Genomic DNA, 23132 nt, shown 5'->3' on the forward strand with positions numbered 1-23132 from the left:
GCCGTGTTGTCTAAACGGTGTGGCTTCTAGACATAAGAGGCTTCTGGGAGCTTCTTAAGATTCAGCTTTTCAGTCCCTTCTCAATCCTCACTTCCTTTGTTGATGGACAGCAGAGACCTGTTTCTGTCACTTGCTAAAGTATGATAATGATTATGTCAACACTGTAATTGAAAATCTGTTCTAGGATAGTAAATTAGTGGTAATTATAGATCTTTTATTACCATGATTTTATTTTATTTTAGGTTTTTGTTTTGTTTTTGGACCTTACCTGCCAAGATACAGGGGTTATACCCTGGCTGGCCATATTCAAATCAAACGCCTTATCTTTACTATCACTCCAATCTCACTTTTAATATTTTTATGTTGTTGGTGCTAATAGAACTTTTGAGTTGGAAGTTTGTCTATTTGACTTGAGTTTTTTTTTTTTTTTTTTGCTTTGTTTTTGGGCCACACATGACAATGCTCAGGGATAATTTCTGGCTCTGAAATCAGGAATTACTCCTGATGGTGCTGGGGGACAGTATGTGATGCTAGAGATCAAATTCAGGTCAGCCGTGTGTAAGACAAGTGCCCTACATGCTGTACTATTGCTCCATTTCCCATTTCCTAATAACTATTGAGATGTAGTTTAAGCCAGATGATTTAGTCTACATTTACTTACTATTTTTGTTTGTTTTTTTGACCCACTACCAGCTCTGCTCAGGGTTTACTCTGCTCAGGTATCACTCACTCCTGGCAGGGCTCAGGGGACCATATGAATTCCAGGGATCAAACTCAGGTCTGTTGCATGCAAAGCAAGTGTCCTGCCCACTGTACTCTCTTTTCATCCTCAGTGTACATTTGATTTAGACAGCTCTTTAGAGCTGTAAAGTGGGCATAGATTTTACACTTTCAAAATAATTGTTTGTTTTTTTGGTTTTGGGCTCAGTGGGGTATGCTGTATGCTCAGAAATTGCTCCTGGCTCAGGTACCATATGGGATGTCGAGGGATTGAACTGCAGTCTTTCCTAGGTTAGCGCCTGCAAGGCAAATCAAATGTCCTACCACTGCACCTCCACTCCAGCCCTTCAAAATTTTCTTAACTGATTCATAAGTGGCATTTCAGAAAGAAATAATTGAACCAGAGATGAAGAAGAGTGGGCATCATAGTGAAACTGAATATTTTTAGGGATAATAGATTGAACAGAGGTTAACATTCACTGCAATCTGTTGAAATCTTAACTATAAGGCTAATATTATCTATAAACTCATCTTCTATTCTTGAGGACATAGAGGTTACAAGTACTTTCTAGAAAGAATTTCATTGAGATTAAATCAATATTTCTCAAGGTGGGCAATTGCCCCACTGGAGGTTGTTGTTAGTATAGTAGTTACATAGTCATAAATGCATTTGTGGTGCTTTCTTTTTTTTTGGTTTTTGGTTTTTGGGCCACACCCAGTAATGCTCAGGGGTTACTCCTGGCTATGTGCTCAGAAGTTGCTCCTGGCTTGGGGGACCATATGGGACACCGGGGGATCGAACCGCGGTCTATCCAAGGCTAGCGCAGGCAAGGCAGGCACCTTACCTTTAGCGCCACCGCGCGGCCCATGCTTTCTTTATTACCTTAAAGAAAAATAATTTCTAGGTTTCATTGAAATTTAAATATTTTTTCTGACATGGGGTGGTGGGCCAAATAAGTTTAGGCACTTTTAAGTTAAACATTGGCAAATAGATTTGTGTTTGTTTGGCGGTATCTTTAGTGCTTATATTACTTAGGTATGTAAGAAGTAATGAGATTTCTACAGAAATTTCTTGTAGTAATTTGGATTTTTATTCCTCGCAACGTACTCTAATGAGACTCAAGATGAAAACTATGTGAACAGTGGTTTTACTTAATAAGAGTAAACTCTGTTTTTTTTTTTTTTTCTTGTTGTCTTTTTTAGGTACATGGCTTAGATCCAAACACATGGAAAACCGTTGAAATTGTCCACATAGATATAGCAGACCGAAGTCAAGTTGAACCAGCAGTAAGTTCTACCCATGCCTTGGAGCTTCTTTAACCCCTTACATGTAAAAGCTGTTGATTTTTTTATTTTGTATCTGACCTACTTCTCACACAAAAATATTCCTGGGACTTGGGTATGTTTCTTTTTTTTTTTCTTTTTTTGGTTTTTGGGCCACACCGGCGATGCTCAGGGGTTACTCCTGGCTGTCTGCTCAGAAATAGCTCCTGGCAGGCACGGGGGACCATATGGGACATCAGGATTCGAACCAACCACCTTTGGTCCTGGATCGGCTGCTTGCAAGGCAAACACCGCTGTGCTACCTCTCCAGCCCGGGTATGTTTCTTTATAGCCAAAAAGAACACAAGGAGGAAAAAGGTGACTTGTTTCCTCTGCAAATTTCACTTTTGAGCAAATAATTCCTTTAATAGATTCCAGTATACTTGCAACATTTCATTACAAAAAGAATTCTTCTTTGAGCTTCTTGAAATAACATTGGGTCCATTTCACCAGTTAAGAAAGCAAACATTGGGTCCGGAGAGATAGCACAGCGGCGTTTGCCTTGCAAGCAGCCAATCCAGGACCAAAGGTGGTTGGTTCGAATCCCGGTGTCCCATATGGTCTCCTGTTCCTGCCAGGAGCTATTTCTGAGCAGACAGCCAGGAGTAACCCCTGAGCACCACCGGGTGTGGCCCCTCCCCCCAAAAAAGCAAACATTGAAGTCACCTATCAATTCTCATTAACTCAGCTAGGACTCTAGTCATTAGTGGGAAATGTTGGCTATAGACTATCTTAGCTTAAATGTTGTTTTGCTTGCCTTTTTTTTTTTTTTTTTTTTTTTTTTGCTGCTTACTAAATGCAAACAATGGTTGTTTTGAGCCATTTGCAAATATTGGCCCAGTTCTTATTTGGGAGTATGCTAGTATGCAGCTTTGATTTTGCAGGGTATGGTTGTGGGCCTTTTTCATTTTCAGGCCAATATGTGACCTTTCCCTTTTTATTCTGCTTTAGATAGATGAAACTTTGAGATAAGACTGAAGCCCCCTGTTTTGTGATGGTAAAACCTGTATATTTTGTTGGCATCCCTTATTATTTTGGTTTTGGTGATCCTTGAATTTGAGCAGTGGTGTTGTACATGGAATAGAAATGATCCTTCCTAAAATTGTCTGGTGTAACTGTTGAAATTGAAAGATCAACCTTCCAAAACAAAGGTCTCTGACCTTTTCTCAGAAATCTCCCGATTGGTCTGCCTGCAGCCACCCTCTCTGAACCAGGCTGGTCTTTTTCTTGTTCTGAAAGGATCCTTCATTGCTTAGACTTGATGAGCATTGAGATGAGAACTACAGATTTTAGTTTTTTCCTTTTTTTTTGAAGGGGTCTACACCTGGCTGTACTCAGGGCTTACTCCTCACTCTGCACTTAGGGGGTCACTGGAGAACTTAGGAGGTGCTGGAGATCAAACCCAGGTCAGCCATATATAAGTCAAGTGCCCTGCTTCCTATATTTTTACTCCCAGCCCCACTCATTGTCAGTGGTCCCTAAGTTTTAAGTATACTGTGATTTGAAGTTATTCTAGTGTTGGGGTTTTCTTCTCCTTTGGAATTATGTAGGGTATTTCATTGTCTAGGTGTGGTGCCAGAGATTGAACTCAGAGCCGCATACATGCAAGACAGGTATATTATGCTGAACTATATTCCCATACAGGATTTTCTTTTAATTTTTAATTGGGGGGGGGCATCACACCCACCTGCGCTCTGGTGTTACTCCTGGCTCTGCACTCAGAAATTGCTCCTGGTAGACTCGGGGGACATATGAGGTGCCGGGAATCGAACCACCATCTGTCCTGGGCTGGCCGTGTGCAAAGCAAACACCCTACTGCTGTACTATCTTTCTGGCCCTCATACAGGACTTTTTTTTTTTTTTTTTTTTTTTTTGGTTTTTGGTTTTTGGGCCACACCCGGTGGTGCTCAGGGGTTACTCCTGGCTGAAATAGCTCCTGGCAGGCACAGGGGACCATATGGGACACTGGGATTCGAACCAACCACCTTTGGTCCTGGATTGGCTGCTTGCAAGGCAAACACCGCTGTGCTATCTCTCCGGGCCCCATACAGGACTTTTTAATTCATAGATATGTACTTGTTCTATTTGAGTAACTTGAACAGAACTTTATTATAGTCAATTCTATTTGATCATATTTTATTTTATTTTATTTTGATTTTTGGACCATACCCAGCAGAGCTCAGGGGTTTACTCCTGTTTGTACTCAGAATTCACTTCTAGCAGGTTTAGGAGACCACAAGGAATGCCAGGGATTGAACTGGGTAAGCTGCGTGCAAGGCAAATACCCTATCTTCTGTGCTATTGCCTGGGTCCCTCAGATTAATATTTTCATCCTGTGTCTTTGGCCATGATTTGCTTTATGTGGGAGAATTATAGGCATTAAAATTCATTGCAGGTGGGGCCGGAGAGATAGCATGGAGGTAAGGCATTTACCTTACAATCAGAAGGTCGGTGGTTCAAATCCTGGCATCCCATATGGTCCCCTGAGCCTGCCAGGAGCAAATTCTGAGTGTAGAGCTAGGAGTAACCCCTGAGTGCTGACCCAAAAAAAAATTCATTGCAGGTAAATGGTGGGTGGGTCAGATGAGGAGGTTAGGTCAGGATAGCTGTTGGTATGAGGAGTAGCAGGTCACAGCTCATACCATGCAGCAGTATGACACAATGAGTTTGGGTGTCCTGGCATAGGCATTCAGATTCTTTTGTGTTTGACAAAGTTGTGCCAAAGAAAATAAATAAGCCGGTCTTAAGGTTCACAGATGTGTCTGCCATATTGTTCTCCAGCAGAACACAAGGCACCTTTGGTTGTGCTGAAGGCTTAAGAGTAATCTTTGTTCTATCCCCGGAATAAACTGGCCTCTCAGTCAGTGTTTGAGGGCCAGAGGGAGAACAGGGGAGCAGATTATATAGGTAGCTTGCCTATCTTTCCTCCCCCTACCTGTACTTAGTCTTCAGAAAGGAGAATGCTGCTGACTTCCAGGGAGCAGATCAGCAGCTCCTGCGGCGGGCGGGTATTGCAAGTGGCAGGCACAGTACCTGATGGCTGAGCCAGGGCCCTCTGTAGTTAGAGAGCCTGTGAGAGAGACTCCATCCCAAGTGAGGAAGTTCTGCATTAGGTATGCGTGGATCTGTGGCTTAACACATACATTCTGGAAACAGGCTTCAGGCTATCTGCTGGCTTTTGAGAACTGAACAGGTCACTTTGTGCTGGTTTACCTTGTGTAAAATGGGTTACTTGTCTCACAGGGTTAAATGTGAGCTCTTAAAGCTGTGCTCAGTTCAACTAATGCTCATCATTATTGCCCTTAATATTTATTTTTAGCTCTGTTATGCAGGATTTCTGATAGTCTGTTGGCACTAAACATTGGGAGAAGGTGGCTTGCTTTTATATTTCAGTGTTCACAGCTACTGTTTTATAATGCCTTGTGGTCCAGTCCTACTCACTTCTTCAGGGTTGCATTCTAGTCTGATAATTGAAGCTACCACATTTGGTTACTGCAGTCTTCGCTGATGGACATTTGGGTTGCTCCCACCTTGGCTGTTGGAAATGGTGCTGCTGCGGCCACGGCCATATATTGTGGCTTTTTGTTTAGGGATCTTCTTAGTTGTGGGTTTTAAAAGTAAAACTAATATGTAGGGATTCTTAGATATTTTGGCATGAAATAGGAACCCCCAACATGCATATCTTCATGATAGAAGGGTATGAGGAAACTCTGAGGTAGGTTATAAGGGAGCCCATGATGTTATTTTATGGTTTTGGGGGAGGGAAAGGACTCTCATGTGATGATCAGGAAATTTGGGACCCCACCAGCAATCTCTGCCAACTTCTGCTTCGGGATATATTGCCATTCAGGTTCTGTGGTACCAGAACGACTTAGGCTGTCCCAGTGGTGTGTAGGTTTGTACCCACCCTGGACTATCTCTTCACACTACCCTCCTGCTTTCTTTTTTTAATCCTGGTTAGGTAAGAACTGAAAATTGAGCTGTCTGGTAGCATATGAAAATGTGGGGGTGGGAATTTTTGGGGTCAGAGTCATGAGGTCAAGCATCTAACTGTTCACAGGGAGTAGGCAGGAGATGGAGGTGTGGGACAAGGACTCTTCAGTCTACTTCCCCCATCCCCCAGTCTACTTCTTATTCTGCTGGCCATCTTGTCTGACACTTGCCCTTTAGGCTCTCTGCTGTCTATTTGGCCTCACTGGCTAATGTTTGGCTCAGGATTGGCTGCACGATCAAATATAGCACCTGGCCATCTTTTTTTGTTTGTTTGTTTTGTTTTTTGGGTCACACCCAGCATCGCTCAGAAATCGCCCCTGGCAGGCTCGGGGGACCATATGGGATGCCGGGATTCGAACCACCGTCCTTCTGCATGCAAGGCAAACGCGCTACCTCCATGCTATCTCTCCGCCCTGGCCATCTTTTCTTACTGAGTCAGTTTGAGTTTTCTGTGGAGCTCATTTGTTCATTTGGTTTTGTGTCTATGTGTCAGTTGAAAACTTGGGCAAAGGAAGAAAACTTCACTTAAGCACCTACAGCTACAGTGTCAGTGTTGCAGCCACTAGTAGTGCAGCCCTGGAGTAGACCAGCTGGCAACAGTTGGTGGGTATCACTGTGAGCTACCTGTAGTCTGAGTGAAATAGTCCTGGAGCATCAGGCATTGTTTTACTGTGGGATCCAGCCTAAGAAATCTGTTACTTGTCAATGTCGAGTCAACATCCTAACATATACTCTTAACCTTGGTGGGATTTCTTTCTACACACCTGGGCCACCATTGAATGCACAGTTCATTGTTAAGCATACCATTCTGATGCAGAAGTGAAAATAATTCACCAGTAGTAAAGGCTCATGCATGGTTCAAAGTGTTGCAGAGAAAAGAACCAATGATCTGTGAGGTTGGAATCGGTTACAATCCACTGCTATCCTTCTTACATTTCCCCTCACCTTCCTTATGCAAGTATTTTTTGAAATTTTTATTTACTTTTTTCTCTGGGCATTGAAATCAGAAGAATGTCTGTCTGTACTGTTGTCTCTCCAGCTCTTAGAACAGTCCTTGTCATCACCTCGGTACTACTGAATTCAGGTTTGAATAAATGAATTATAGACAAGCAGAATGCAAGCAAAGGTGCAGGTGCATTTTCCAAACCTGAGGGAAGAGTGGGAATTGGTTTTAGAATCGAGGGAATTTGCCTGTCTTTAGTCTTGCTTCCACATCAGTTTGCGTAATTCAAGAGTTTCTTGGAGCTTATTCAGATCATCCCTCTGGAGCAAGTGGAGCCTGAGAAGTTCTTTGTCTCCCTTACTTTCTGCCATTGATCTGTACTGTAAGATCTACCTTGGACACATCACTTTATACTACAGAAACCCTGATAAATGATTTCTTTTTAGTATCTTCAGCAGATGCAGATGTTGAAACCCTAACTCTCAGTCCAGGGTTCTTGCCACTGATTGGCGCTTCCCTTTGAGCAAAGGCCCTGTTTTCTCAGCTTCCAGACTACTGCAGGAGCACAGACTTCTATAACTGGCCCTGTCCCGTGTGTTCCTCTGGGAACAAGCAGGCGTACTGATCTGGCATTCCCTTAGGCATACGTCCTCCCTCTCCGTTCAGAGTCTGTTTACTTCAGGATGGAGGCCAGATTTCACTTCCTCTGGGCAGATTTCACCCGTGTTGAAATCATTCCTACTCACTGTTGAATCTCCACTTCTGTTGATTGCATTGATGTGTCTTGTTCTGTTCAGGAGCCTGTCTCGGAGAGTGGGTGCTGAGTGACTTTGTTGCATGAATCTGATGAACTCAAGATAATAGTGAAATTAACCTCTGAGGGAAGAGTTAGAAAATCTGTTTGAATCAAGTAAGCTTGCACTGAATGAGGAAACTCACATGCATTGCCCTGGGGAGTGAAATACCTGATCAACCCAACTTGGGTAAGCAGAATTATAGCAAACAAACATGCCTTTTAGTCAAGCACAATTCCTCTTCAAGGAACTGATCCTAGGAAGTGTGAAGTAAGAACTCTGTCTGTCAAGCTTGGGAACCATTGAAGACCATTTCTCCAAGGGCAAGGAACTCCATACATTATGGCTCTCCCATCGGAAGAGCTTCTTCACAAGAGTGATCCTTCTACTCGTAGCTGTCATCTTTATATGAGAGAACCATACTTTGCAGAGAAGATAGTCATGTTCTTCCTTTGTATTTTCATTTTCTGTAGTTGTTTCCTGCTGGCAACCCTGTCTGAAAACATCTGAGCGAGACCACATTAACTTTCATTACGTTTTATTGTTAGGTTTGTTCCATTTTGCTGTGAATTAGTCTGTCTCTTACTATATACATGACTCATAAATTTAAATTTGCAGATGTATATAGGGCACAACATATATAGGATCTATTTCTGCGTATGATTTTAGTCATCCGCTGGTCTCAGTAACTGGGGATCGTTGACTGGGTCGCCTGTGAAAGGGGAGAGGAAGCTTTTACAGCCCTTGAAGATCAAGGAGCTGGTGGTTGAGGAGCTTCACGGAGCAGTTTAACCAAGATATGGCAAAGATGTGCTCCCTACATTAGGATAGATGTGGGGAAGCTGTGTGACAGATCACAGATTTAGTAGCCATTTAATGTCATTCATGGGAATGAGCAACCCCTTCACCTCTACCATAGTCCATTGGCAGAAGCAAATCACATGTTTGGCTTGGGACCAGGGGAGATTTATTATGTAAGTTTTGCTTGTGGGGGTGGGGGTAATGGTCAAATTTCATTATGGTATTCCTGTCATGCCAAAGGCCAATTCTCAGTAAGTGAACCCTGCTTGTCAAAGGCTCCAGACACTAGAGTTGAGAGCTTGAAAGTTAGGAATGAGTTCATTAGCAGAGTCTTCATTAGATGGTCTTCATGAAAGGGCCTTTTGAAGATCTAGTATGCACTTCAGGCTCTTAACCATGATGGTTTTAGTCTCAGTCTAATGCACTGGGCTTTTCGTTTTGTTTTGTTTTGGTTTTTGTTTAAATAGAATTCAGGGGGCTGGGGCTATGGTACAGCAGGTAGGACACTTGCCTTGCATGCTGCCAATCTGAGTTTGATCCCCAGCATCCTGTATAGGGTTCTCTGAGCCGGCCAGCAATGATTTCTGAGTGCAGCGCCAGGAAGTAACTCCTGAGCACTGTCTGAATTTGGGGTATGGCCCCAAATTCAAAATAATACTGATGTGTTTGTTTTGAACAAACTTTGACTTCTTTGTTTTTTTTTTTTGTTTGTTTGTTTTTGGGCCACACCTGGCAGCTCTCAAAGGTCACTTCTGGCTATCTGCACTCAAAAATCATTGCTAGCAGCCGGAGATGCAGGGCCATGGAACCTGGGTTAGCCTCAGAAGGTAAATGCCCTGCTTGCTGTGCTGCTGCTCCAGCCCCCAACAAGCTTCTTAAATGGATAAATTTCTCCCTTGTATATTAATTACTTTAACAGAATCAGTTACACTAAGAATTTTGAGAAAATACACAAAATAGCCAACTCTTCTCCAGAAACAGGACAAATATTAAATAGTTGGCTGGTTAGAACCTAAAATTTGTAAGTAAAGCTGAGTCTGAGAACTCCACCTGGTGGGGCTTTTTGGTCATTGCAAGTGGGTTGAAAACAAAACATGTCTGAATGTTTTAATGCAGACTGACTGACTGATTACTTTTAGGGTTCAACTCTCTGCTCTGTTTCTGGTGTCAAATGGCTCATATCTTACTCTCCTTATAGACTTGTCATTTTTCTGATTGTGCTTATGAACTTTGCTTACCATATACAGAACGATGTAATTGCACCCAGTGTGTAACTAAATACTTGAGTAGCTGGTTTGACATATTTACACAACCAGAGAATGAGATTGTCATAATACCACAGATCTCTCAGTGTGATGACCCAGAGTTACAGGATTATTTGATGCTTAAATCTCATGTTTAAACATGTGGGTTCTCTGGTTTTTTGGTTGATTACTTGTGGAAGTCTGGTAGAGGAGATGATACTCTGACCTGCAGATCCACAGAAGATACAGAATTGTGCATTGCCTAAGGAATTGAGCTGAGATTTCTGCATGGATGATCCCACCCAGTTTTTCTGGTGCATCACAGATGGGACAGATTAGCAGAAAGTGGCATTACCGTGGTGTTAAGTGTTGTGTCGTTGAAGGACAGACAGAGGCTCCTTAACATTCTAACAGTCTGAGAGCACTGCTTACTCCCAACAGCACGCTTCTCAATTCTTGCACCCTTGTCCCCTCTTGTGTCATAGCTCACCCCACTGTCATTCATGGAATCCTTCCTCAGGAAAATGGGCCCTGGAGAGACCTGGACCAGACTTTGTTTCTAGTAGGATCCTCACCTCAGCCTGACACTGATGAGCCTCTCACTCTCAGTAAGAACTTGGCAGGTCAGAGAGGATTTGGGGCTTTTTTCATTTTCCTCTGTTAAAAAAATAGTTTGGAGAAATTGAGGTTTTTTTTTTTTTCCCCCTTTAATGAGAAATGACTACCATTGTATAACTTTGAAGCACATAGGATGGTGGTTTATTTAGGGCTGTGTGTGTGTGATAAATGTTTATCTTTTATAGAGAGAAGAAAAGAAGGAAAAACAGTTTCTTGTGATTAAACTTTGGGATTTACTTTTCCTAGCAGCGTGCACTTTTTTTTTTTTGCAGTTTGCAAATTTTATCTCTAGTACCTATTTATCATTCATCTGAAAGTTTCTCACTTTGACACAAACACCCCCGCCCCCTCTGTCCTATTTGATACCCTTAGAAAAAAAATCTCTTTTCCACAGTAAGCTTTCTTGGGAAGTTGGTTAGGTTACATGGTTACATTCTGTATAGTCTTTGTGTTTCTTTGAGTTGGCTCTTTTCACTTAGCAGATGCCTTCCAGGTGCTCTGACATATGCTAGGATTTCCTTGTCGGGTGTATGTGTGTGTACGGCTTGATAGCACACAGTTCTGTCCATAACTTGGCCTTACCTATTGTAAAAACTGCTGCCATGACCATGCAGATCAGAGTGTGTGCATGCACATGCAAGTGCAAGAGGTAACCCAGACCCTCACACGCGTGAAGAATGTGCTCTACCACTGAACTCTATTTCTTCCACCTTCCTCCCAAGTAAGTATCTTTTTGAGTTAGTATTTTTATTTTCTTTGTATATCTACCATAAGCAGATACAAAGCCACTGGGTAGCTAAAATTAATTTTTTGTTTTCATACTAACTGCCCTTTTGCATTTATTCTTATCTAAGATTGTGGTTTGTGTGTGTGTGTGTGTGTGTGTGTGTGTGTGTGTGTGTGTGTGTGTGTGTGTGTGTGTTGTTTTGTTTTTGGGTCACACCTGGCGGCGCTCAGATGTGACTGCTGACTGTGCTCAGAAATTACTCCTGCTGGTGCTCTGGGATGGGATGCTTGGGATTGAACCTGTGTCAGCAAGGCTACCTAGCTGTTACCATTCGGCCCCATTTTTCCTTCATTCTTTAAAGCTTTTGCTACCTTTTGCTTTGTTTGATACCTTACTGCAATTTAATTTGCATTTCCCTAGTGACCAATGAGGTTTAACAGATTTTCATGTACCTTGTGAGAAATGTTTGTCCTTTACTTACTGTGATTTTGTGCATTTTTAAAAAAACACATCTTAGATATTCATCCTTTTTTTTTTATGATACCTGATTTGCGCATACTTTGTCCTATTCTTCAGTTGTCTTTTTGTTGATCGTTTTTTTTTTGTTTGTTTTTTGTTTTTTCTTGTTTTTTTTTGCTGTGCAGAAAGTTTTTAGTTGGATACAATATTCCTTATTTGTTTGCTTTTTATTTTGCTATTTGTAATTTGGGTTTCATACCCAAAATATTTACTAACAAGACCCAATTCATGGAGCTTCTCTATTTTCTTACAGGAGCTTAGGGTAGTGGGGATTGTATACCCCAGGCAGTGTGTATAAGGAGGAACGTGTGTGAGGACCTAAGTTAAGGCTCCACACAGAAGCATGAGCTCTAGTCCTTTGGGCCACTACTCCGGCCTCTTCTCAAGGTTTTACGGTTTCAGACCTTATTAATTTAATTCCCTTCAAGTTAACTTTTATGAGCTGTATAAAACATGGAGTCAGGCTTATTCTTTACATACGAATATTAAGTTATCCTGCACTGTTTATTGAAGAAATTATCATTTTTTTGTGGCATGTTCTTGGCTACTTTGTTGTATATTGGCTCATCAGATATTAAGCATTTAAGTTTATTTCTGGCTCCCACTCTGTCCCACTGGTCTATTGATGTATTCATATGCTTGTACCATACTATTTTGATAACCAGCTTTATGTTCAGCTGGAACTCAGAAAGTTGATGCTTCCTATTGGGTTTTCTTTATCAGAATTTCTTTGTCAGAGAATTTTTGTTTACATATAAATTATGTAGGGGCACTTTTTCTACTTCTATAACAGAAGCCATTGGGGTCTTGATAGGAATTCCCTTGCATCTGTGAGGCTTTTAGTAATAGTAACATTCAAACAATTTTTTTAGTTTTTCCAATTCGTGAACATATTATTTTCTTGTCTTTCATTTATACCATTTGTCTTCTGATTTTTTTTTTACAAATATTAAATAAAATGGTCCCTTACTTCCTTATAAATGATATCAGTTATTTTAAAATGAGCAATGCCTTTTAGGTTGGAATTGTTACAGTACAGTTATGTGAATCAAAATATTCTGCTTAAGATACCAGAATATAAGGGTTTTTTTGTTTTGGGGGGGGCCACACCCAGTGACACTCAGGGATTATTCCTGGCTCTGTGCTCAGAAATCGCTCCTGGCTTAGGGGGACCATATGGGATGCCGGCCGGCGGATGGAACCGCTGTTCGTCTAGGCTATCGCTGTCAAGGCAGATGCCTTACCATTCTGTGCCACCACTCTCCGGCCCCCAGAATATAAATTTTAACATTTTTTAAATCATTTTTATTAAGGTATGTGGTTTACGGTATTGTAAATTATAATTTTTATGTCTATCATTCTAACACCACATCCACCACCAAAGTGTTCCATTTCCTCCACTTCCAAGGAGAGATCTCCAATGTTGATACCTTTGACCATTTGTTGTTTTTTTATTGTATTTCTTTACCTTTTTTTTTTTTTTTTTTTTTTGGTTTTTGGGCCACACCCGGCGGTGCTCAGGGGTTACTCCTGGCTATTTGCTCAGAAATAGCTCCTGGCAGGTACGGGGGACCATATGGGACACCAGGATTCGAACCAACCACCTTTGGTCCTGGATCGGCTGCTTGCAAGGCAAACACCGCTGTGCTATCTTTCCGGGCCCTTGTATTTATAGAGATCTTTTTTTAAATTGTGGTGGTGGTAGATTGCACAGATATAGATGAATAAAGATAAACTCACGAAATTCCTCAAAACTGTTTATCAGTAATGTTAGAAATTTTTTATTTTTTCACAGCTATATATAAATTTTTAAAATGTAACAAAATGAACAATATTTGCCAATAGGTTTTTAAAACAAAATATATAAATTCTACAATTACACAGTTAAGAGAAGTGAATTAACTAATTTTAAAAAACATAAAGAAGGGGTAAAACAAAACAAAAATAGGGGGCCAGAGCAATAGCACAGTGGTAGGGCATTTGCCTTGCACATGGCCGACCTGTAATGGACCTGGGTTCAATCCCTGGTATCCTGTATGGTTCCCTGAGCCTGCCAGGAGCCATTTCTGAGCGCAGAGCTGGGCTTAACCCCTGAGCACCGCTGGGTGTGGCCCAAAACCCCAAAATAAATTATTTAAAGAATGGGGCAGACAGTTCAGTAGTAGGGAGGGACCATGCCTCATGTGAATATTGTGGGTTCATTCCCTGGCACCGCAATATTGTCCTAGCACAACCAATAATTATCCCCAGGTACAGAGCGAGGAGTAACCACATCCCTAGGTGTGGCCCCAAGCAACAGCAAAAAATTTAAAGGAAGGCCTATATAGGCCTATAAAGTATTTTATTTTTAGAAGATAATGTTGGTTTTATGTTAGGTGATAGGGTATTATAGACAATATATTTAAGTATCTGCTTTCATATATAAATGAAAAATCTCCAGATATAAGAAATATTACCTAGACTAGGCACAGAATGTTCAAAATAATGAAACATTAATTCCTGTTTTAACAGTATAAAACCCTGAACGAGCTAAGAATAAACAGGTTTTTCATCATCTAGAAAAGCACAACCATAAGCAGCATGAGCGCAGTGGTTAAGTGTTGAGAAGTTTGTCTTGTCATTTAAAGAAGTTCCTTGAATGCTTCTTACAAAACTTGTTTTAAGACTTTGAATTCCCAAAGCTATTGGCTTGTCCATGATACTATGTTTTGCTCCTTTAAATCTGAAAGGCAATCTAGTTGGGTAGAACATTCTTGGTGAGGTAAATCATTTCATTGAGTTTTTTTTTTCCTTTACTCTATACCCCCATCTCTTCTGGCCCATAGAGAGTCATTCCTTTTTTGATCTTGTTGCTTTCAGTATTCTGTCTCTGTCTTTGACTTTTACCATTCTTATTGGAGGATTTTTTTTTTTTTTTTAATCTTTGGTTCATTTCACTAGAACCCTTCCTTCAGGTCTCTTGGATCTGGCTGCTTGCACTCCTTAATAGTGGGTTATTCTGATTTTTGATTTCCGTAGTGGCTCTTTGTGAATTTGCCTTCCTGTTCCTCAGGAACTCTGATGGTTCTTACATTGTTTCTTTTGACCTCATTGCAGTTTTCTAGTTCTCTTCAGACTTTTTCATCTTCTATTAGTTTTCTAGAGGTTTCCCACAGCTCATCTTGGGATTAACCTGTTGTTCTATTGCTCTGGTCTTCTATTGAGGTTTTGTTTTGTTTTAGATTTCACCCACCATGCTCTTTATTTTTGTGGTTTCTGATTATAGTCTACTCCTTTCTAAGCTCATATATTTTCGTGCTTTGGTCACTAGACCATCATTTCTCTGAGCCCATGAAACAAGGTCAACATGGCGTCTTTTTTTTTTTTTCCTCTTTATCTTTATTTAAACACCGTGATTACAAACATGATTATAGTTGTATGATTACAGTCATGTAAAGAGCACCCCCCTTCACCGGTGCAACATTCCCACCACCAATTTCCCAGATCTCCCTCCTCCCCACCCCACCCACACCTGTACTTGAGACAGGCTTTCTACTTCCCTCATTCATTCACATTGTTATGATAGTTTTCAGTGTAGTCATCTCTGCAACTGCACTCATCACTCTATGTGATGAGCTGCATGTCCTGAGCTGCACCTACCAGCCCTCATCTCTCTTGTCTCTGAGATACTGTTAAAAATGTCCTTCATTTTTCTTAAAGCCCATAGATGAGTGAAACCATTCTGCGTCTTTCTCTCTCCCTCTGACTTACTTCACTCAGCATGATAGATTCCATGTACATCCATGTATAGGAAAATTTCATGACCATCTCTCCTGATGGCTGCATAGTATTCCATTGTGTATATGTACCACAGTTTCTTCAGCCACTCATCTGTTGAAGGGCATCTTGGTTGTTTCCAGAGTCTGGCTATTGTAAATAGCGCTGCAATGAATATAGGAGTAAGGAATGAATTTTTGTATTGTATTTTTGTGTTTCTTGGGTATATTCCTAGGAGTGGTATAGCTGGGTCGTATGGAAGCTCAATTTCCAGTTTGTGAAGGAATCTCCATATCGCTTTCCATAAAGGTTGTACTAGACGGCATTCCCACCAGCAGTGAAAAAGAGTTCCTTTCTCTCCACATCCCTGCCAGCACTGCTTGTTTTCCTTTTTTGTGATGTGTGCTAATCTCAGTGGCGTGAGGTGGTACCTCATAGTAGTTTTGATTTGCATCTCCCTGACGATTAGTGATGTTGAACATCTTTTCATGTGCCTTTTGGCCATTTGCTTTTCTTCTTTTTCAAAGTGTCTGTTCATTTCTTCTCCCCATTTTTTGATGGGGTTAGTTGTTTTTTTCTTGTATAGTTCTGTCAGTACGACATGGCGTCTTTAAAGCCATCATCTGATGAGAGACCCTGCACTATTCTAGAACCTGGTGGGCTTCTGTTTGGCCTCCCTGTTGTACTTGCTGTGCTCTTAGGTGACTATAGTTCAGCCCACAGGAAGAAGTCTTTGAGTGGTAAGACATGAGTGACAATGCTTAGCAGCCACACAAACTCTGGGTACACATACTGGTGAGTGGAGTTAGGAGTGTAGGGTTTGGATTTGGGCCCGGAAGGTTGAATGAGCAAGCAAAGGGTCTGAGATGTGAATGTGGGCCTACCGAGACCAGTTTGAAAGCTTTTTAATTTCTAAAATTGTCATTGATACACAACCACAATAAAATGGTTGGAAATTCTTTACATCTCCTGATGAAATGCACATGCATATCTTCAACTCATTTCCAAACTATATACAAATGAGTCCATTGACATCTGCTTCTGCTCTTTTTTAAGGTATAAATTTGAATCTGGCCTCTTTTAATCATCTCCAGCACTTTGTCTAAGTAGCTTTCCATGATTTGTATACAAAAGTCACTTCCCAGGAGAGGAAGACTCTTTAAAGTGTAAGCTGAAGTGTACACACGATTAACATCAGAGAGACTTTCGTTTTTGGAAGTAATTTGAAAGAAAATGAGCATGGTTTAAAAAAGAAAGAAAAATTGGAACCATATTTGTAGGTATTTATATGTAACCAGAAAGGATTGTGTCCTTTTATGCGTCGTCTTCTATGCGATGTGTGTCCTCCAGAGTGCATCCTCTGGGATTGAATTTTGTAGGATGTCTAAGGGTCTATTCCCTTAATAGAAATAAATGTTTACTCTGCCATTTTAAAGCTCACAGGTCTGGGCCGGAGAGATAGGATGGAGGTAAGTCATTTGCCTTGCATGTGGAAGGATGGTGGTTCGAATCCCAGCATCCTATATGGTTTTCCCAAGTCTGCCAGGAGTAACCCCTGAGTGATGTCGGTTATGACCCAAAAACCAAAGAAAAAAAAGCTCACAGGTCTGATACAGTGTAGACATTTGTGTTTTTAGATGTCAGTAATAAGCAAATTTGGGGGAGGGTGTTGGGTCACACCTGGCTCTGAGCTCAGGGGTTACTCCTGGCTCTTTGCACTCAGGGGTCATTCCTGACAGTGCTTGGGGACCATATGGGACACTGGGGATCGAACTCTGGTTGGCCACATGCTCCGGCCTCATAAATAAATATTAATGATGTGATAATATTAGATGACTTGGGAGGCTTAGTTTAAAAGGTATAGCCAAAGAGAGAGCATGCCGAATGCAGACTTGAACATAACAGGCCTAGATCCTAATTCCTGACGAGGTTTGGGGGAACCGCATGGTTCCCTTAACACTATCGAATGACCCCTCCAAAGTACTAGCTGTGTCCCCAAACAAACTGGTTCCATAGTAAATGCAGCAAGTTAAAAGTGGCAGTCCCCCTTCCCCTTTTTGTTTCAGTGTATCAGAACCTACTGATGTATTATGAAAGGTTTTTCCCTAAGGGGGTGTTTCAAAACCCAGAAAAACCCAGAGTGGCCCAGCTTTGTAACCTGGGTGGTGGGAAACTGAAGATGAGATGGATACAAGCTGGAAGTCTGGGAGTCGTATTGAGTCTTGGTTTCAGAAAGGTAGTGCAGGACATGCTCTAGATGTCAGGATCCTTTGTGCTGAGCATGGAAGAGCTCTTAGTGTGGGTGACCCAGTCACCTTGCCTTCTCTGCCTAAGGCACAAGTTTTACTCATCTTTTTTTTGGCTTTTTAGCTCCTTCTACCCCAATTTTTACTCCCATGCCCAGTCTTTGGTACCTCTGAGTATAATTGCCAAGTCCTCTTTACCAGAATAGCATTTTTCTGCTTCTTTCCTTCTCTCTGTGTGTGTAAATCACTTGCTGATAAGGGGAAGGGGTTCTCACAGTGTGAGCTCAGTACCACAGCCCCCTGTAGCCCTGACACCTGTTCCACTTAGCTGAGACAGCTTGTTCTGCTGTGGTTCTTGCTGGGCCCCCTCTTTACCTCAAAACACCTAACTGAGGAGCGTTTTAGGTGAGCTGGAACCAGGTGTGGGTGCCCCAGGGAACACAGGCACTTCCAAGAGAGGATGGGACTGCTGCTACATGTTTCCTCACAGTATTTGGAATTTCCTCAGTGCAGCTCCCTCTGTCGTATCTTCCTTGTTTGGTCTCCTTTGGAGTCCACCCCCTGGTGTGGTCACAAACAACACCGTCCTTGTGTGAATCTCAGATGTGGGCAGGATTTGCTTACTTTTGCAGTTCTGAACATTCTTTGGAAGCCAAGGGAGTCCTTCTAGGGCTGTCTGAACCCTCTAAAAAGCTTTGGAGCCTTGGGGAGCAGTCCAGCCAAAATACCCCTTTCCCTTTTAGTGAAGTATCTGCCCTTGGGCAGCTTATTGCACATTCTAAGGAGGTTCTTCTGTTCAGAATCTCTGGGGAGATTCCAGTCCTCTCTGCAGGCCCTGCTCATACTTGGGAGTGCTGGCACAGGGCTCCTGAAACTCACTCAGGACCTCCTTTTGCACAAGAATTGCAGCTCTGGCCTGTGCTGCCTGTAACACCTCGAATTCATTACATGGCTGATGCTGAGTTAATGTTTGGCGATGGCACGTTTAGAGACCTTTCACAGCTCAGAGTTTTTGTGATTTTCATGTTCAGTTATGTGACCTCCACACCAGGGTCACAACCTATATTTAAGAAGCTGCTTCTGGTACTTGATTGATGGTGACGGTTGTAGAGTTAAGTCTTTATACGATTTCAAAAGCAGGAGGATTTTTAAAACAGTTGGGACATATTTGCTATATAGTATTAACATTCCCATAACCAAGCACGGAGAGCCAGGACTCACAGAAGGGCTGCTGACTCATTTCGTCTTTGTACATCTTTTCTCTACACCAGTGTCTCAACTTTTTTCCAGCCAGGGCCTGCTCCAGCCTTTTTCTTCCTGTAGCCCCTGCCCTACCACTTGACCCAATAGTCTCACACTTTGGGCTCCTGTTACATTATTTTTACCTCTACTCTCCTTGGAATGTCTTGAGCCCGCATGTTGAGAAATCATGCACTCGCTTATGCTCTTTCTCTTTTCTCCCTCTTTTCTCTCTCCGTCCCTCCCTCCACAGACACACACTCATTACTCTGACTCTGTGCTCAGAAATTGCTCCTGGCCGTTTTGGGGGACCATATAGGATGCCGGGAACTAAACCTGGGTCCATCCCGGGTCAGCTGCATGTAAAGCAAATGTCCTACATCTGTGCTCTCTCTCCGGCTCCTTTCATTATTGTTATAATTTTTTTTTCTTGGTTTTTGGGCCACACCCGGCGGTGCTCAGGGGTTACTCCTGGCTGTCTGCTCAGAAATAGCTCCTGGCAGGCACGGGGGACCATATGGGACACCGGGATTCGAACCAACCACCTTTGGTCCTGGATCGGCTGCTTGCAAGGCAAACGCCGCTGTGCTATCTCTCCGGGCCCTATTGTTATAATTTTAAAGTATCCCAAAATGCCACTTTGCATTAGTGATCACCTTTTGGTCACCTTCCATTACTGCTGAATTCTGGTGTATATTAAAACTTTTGTGGGTGCAGCAGCATAAATGAATCAGAGACCCCAAGATCTGTTTTGATATGGGCATTTATGAGAGCATCACTCATACTCTGTCTGTTTAACAGATAATTATAGGAACTTTGTAATTTTTCTTGGGTTGGTGTGGTATTTTTCCAGATAAAAGAGGAATTGTATCTTTCTCAAGAGACTGCTTGATTCCTAATCAGTGAACATGGTGAAGTGTTTCTAAGTGCCTAGACTTTGGCTCAATTGCTACTTGCTGTATCATGAAGGTGCTAAATGCCTCAAAGTCAGAGAGCTTGTTTCTCATTTGACAAACACCAAAGCTAGGCCTCAGACTGCAGTCTGTGTCAGGATTCAAAGTGTCTCCAGTACAGGGGTAAGGCACTTGCCTTGCCTTGTGTACACCTAATCTGGTTTCATTCTGACTCTGCATTCTCCATTCATTGAGCATCGCCAGGGTTACTCCAGAGCATTGCTGGCTTTGCCAAATAAAAAAACCTTGTAGAACTGAGAAGTTTGAAGTTGGTGTGTATACTCAATTTTTTCCCCGTACGTATGTCCTGGTCTTATTTAAAGAGTCACTGCCTTTTTATGTTATCAGATGGCAGTAACGAGATTGTTGGGTTCCTCTCAAGTGCCCATGCTAATAGTTCATAAAAGTTCCATAAAATTTTTTTCAAGTTTTTGATTGATGGCAAAACCTTTTTTTAAAGGTTTCATGTGTTTTGCTCTTTTTTAGTGTTGACTGTTCCTTGGTTATGATTTGTTTGTTTGGCTGTTCTGTTCAGCATTTACAGTTTTCTGAAATTTCAGTTGCCTTTGGAGATAAATGCATAGGCTTGTATTGATGTCTTCATTTTGGTTTCAGGTCCCACCCAGTGGTGCTTTTAGATTTGGTGCTGCCCTGGGATAGCTTCAGGCAGCACCCAGAGGACTATACAAGATCTAGTAGATCTGACTTGGGTATGGTAGGAAGCTTGCCACAAACAGCAGGGATGGGGAAATGTGATTATGGTAGAGAAGGCACCACTAACAATGATAGTTGGAAGTGATTGCTTTAGACAAGAACTGGGTGCTGAAAAGAGATAGCAAAATGATAGGCATTATATTTCTTTAGTCACAGTATTTCAAACAGAGTGTTTAAAGGAAAAAAAGAGAAAATAAAATAAAAGTGTTGCCATAGAGGCAGGTGGGGTGGACTGGGGACATTGATGGCAGGAAATGTGCCCTGTGAAGGGATGGGTGTTGGACATTGTACGACTGAAACTCAATCCTGAACAGCTTTGTACTGTATCTCACAGTGTTCGATTAAAAAATGTATTAAGTGGGCCCGGAGAGATAGCACAGTGGCGTTTGCCTTGCAAGCAGCTGATCCAGGACCAGAGTTGGTTGGTTCGAATCCCGGTGTCCCATATGGTCCCCCCCCCCCCCTCCCGTGCCTGCCAGGAGCTATTTCTGAGCAGACAGCAGGAGTAACCCCTGAGCACCGCTGGGTGTGGCCCAAAAACCAAAAAAAAAAAAAATGTATTAAGCAAACAAATACTTGGATATTCTACATGTAAACCATATACTCTAGCCCAGTGGTGGGCAACATCTTTTTTCAACTGAGCCAGATCTCGCCAAAACCACGATTGAAATTTATTTTGAGAGCCACATTTTTAAAACTGAAAATACATAGGATGGTACACTGTTTTTAGTTTTAATAAGTTTTTATTGAGAATATTCTGCATGCAAGTATTCACATAGGTTGGGAGGATACAAATAATACAACTAATAAAACAAAAACTTGATACTATTCATCGCTAACGTTAAATTCCGTAAAATTTGCCTTACAATGTAAAGAAAATTACATCCTGACAATGACAAAGTCACAAACACTAATGTGAACATTGGCCTTGCATTTCCTTGGATAGTTTGAGTAAGTCAGGTTTGTATGTTGTTATTTTTAATTTTAGGCACGATTCTAGGTTCTCATCGATGAGACGATTTCTCAATTTACTCTTGATAAGATTCATGCTTGAAAATGATTGTTCGCATAAATATGTAAACCTGAACAAGGAAAGAACAGCAAACACTAGCTTTTTTAGTTGATTATTTGAGTCAGGAATACTATTCCTGGTGTTAAAAATCAACATATCTTCCTTCTCCAGGTCTTTCAAAGCAGACCACTTGTGCTGTGAACTAAGTTCACATTTGTGTTTCTCCAGTCTTTCTAAATTAGCACAAAGATGTTCAAATTTTGAGCTCCACAGTTCTTTGTTTTTTAAATCCAGCAATTGCATTTCAAAGTTGCCAATGTCGATACTAAAGGGAGAAAAATTTAATTCTGTTACAGTGGCATCCAGAGTTTTTTTTTATTTTTAACAAAGGCCAACGTCACTTTGCTGTTTCTGAAATCCTGAAACCTCTTGAGAAAAGCTTCCCTCATATTTAAAAGTGCTGTTTTAAAATAGGTAATGTCAATATCAGAATTACTTTCTTGGCGATGTTTCAACAGGCTTGGAAAATGAATCAAAGTTTCTCTGTCAAAATCTTGAGCAAAAACAGATAATTTGTTTTCAAACTAAATAACTTCTTCTAACATCAAAAAAATTGTGCTTCCTTTCCACTGTAGTTTATGATTAAGCTGATTTAGATGTGATTTAGATTCCACCATGAAATACAGTTTGATAATGAACACTGTCTTCTGAGGGCAGCAGATAGAGAGAGGATGCTGCTTCAACGCTGTGGCGCCACACAGAAAGTCACGTCCCCCATACCACATGACCCGACTGGAGCTGTGTGGAGCAGGCTGCTGGGGCTGCACACAGGGCGCGCACTGACAGAGGCTAGGAGCAGAGTCCTGACTCCTGGAGCAGCACACAGAAGAGCTGCATGTGGCTCTCAAGCCGCGGCTTGCCGACCACTGTTCTAGCCTCTTGAGTTATCCCTGACTCAAAAGTTATTACTTCAATGTGCAATTTTAATTATTTTTAATGTACCATTTTTGTTTTAAATGTGCCACTATTTGGGCATTGGACAGTGCGGTACATTTTAAATTACTGTGCTTTTAAGAGAATTTTTTCTAAATGCCATCCTTGGAAAGCTGAGAAACTTGTATGATTGGTTTTGGCACATATGTTTCAGTCAGTCACACCTTGACCAGGGAGTTTTCCTGTTTGGGGAAAGGATTCTGGCATATTTTTTCTTTTGATCATAGATTCTATAAACTAGCATACAGATGTTATATATTTGAGGATTTTGGGCAACAGCGTTACCTTTAGAATAAACTCTAGAATTCTTGAGAAATGTAAAAATTACAAAATAGATTTTCTAAATAATCTTTAGTAGACTTTGGGGTTTTTGGAAGGGAGGCAATACTCCTCTGTGCTCAGGGACCACCCTGGTAGTGTTTGAGTGACCTTAGGGGTCAGCTGCTCACAAGGCCAGTGTCTTATCAATATCTGTACTCTCTTTGGCTGTGTGTGTGTGTGTCTGTGTGTGTGTGTGTGTGTATGTGCGCGCGCGCG

At 41.6% G+C, this 23132-nt stretch overlaps 1 protein-coding gene across 1 annotated transcript in view; it reads left to right on the top strand.

The window, feature by feature from the left end:
• The window catches only part of PITPNB (phosphatidylinositol transfer protein beta), a 74388-nt gene that overhangs the window by 20782 nt on the left and 30474 nt on the right, over nt 1-23132 (top strand). Inside the window, exon 7 of the mRNA XM_049788907.1 lies at nt 1924-2007. Within this exon, the coding sequence (XP_049644864.1) occupies nt 1924-2007 (84 nt within the window). The remainder of the gene's footprint in view (nt 1-1923; nt 2008-23132) is intronic.

Source organism: Suncus etruscus, chromosome 15 (assembly GCF_024139225.1).
Source record: "Suncus etruscus isolate mSunEtr1 chromosome 15, mSunEtr1.pri.cur, whole genome shotgun sequence".
In the NCBI taxonomy this organism is placed as follows: domain Eukaryota; kingdom Metazoa; phylum Chordata; class Mammalia; order Eulipotyphla; family Soricidae; genus Suncus; species Suncus etruscus.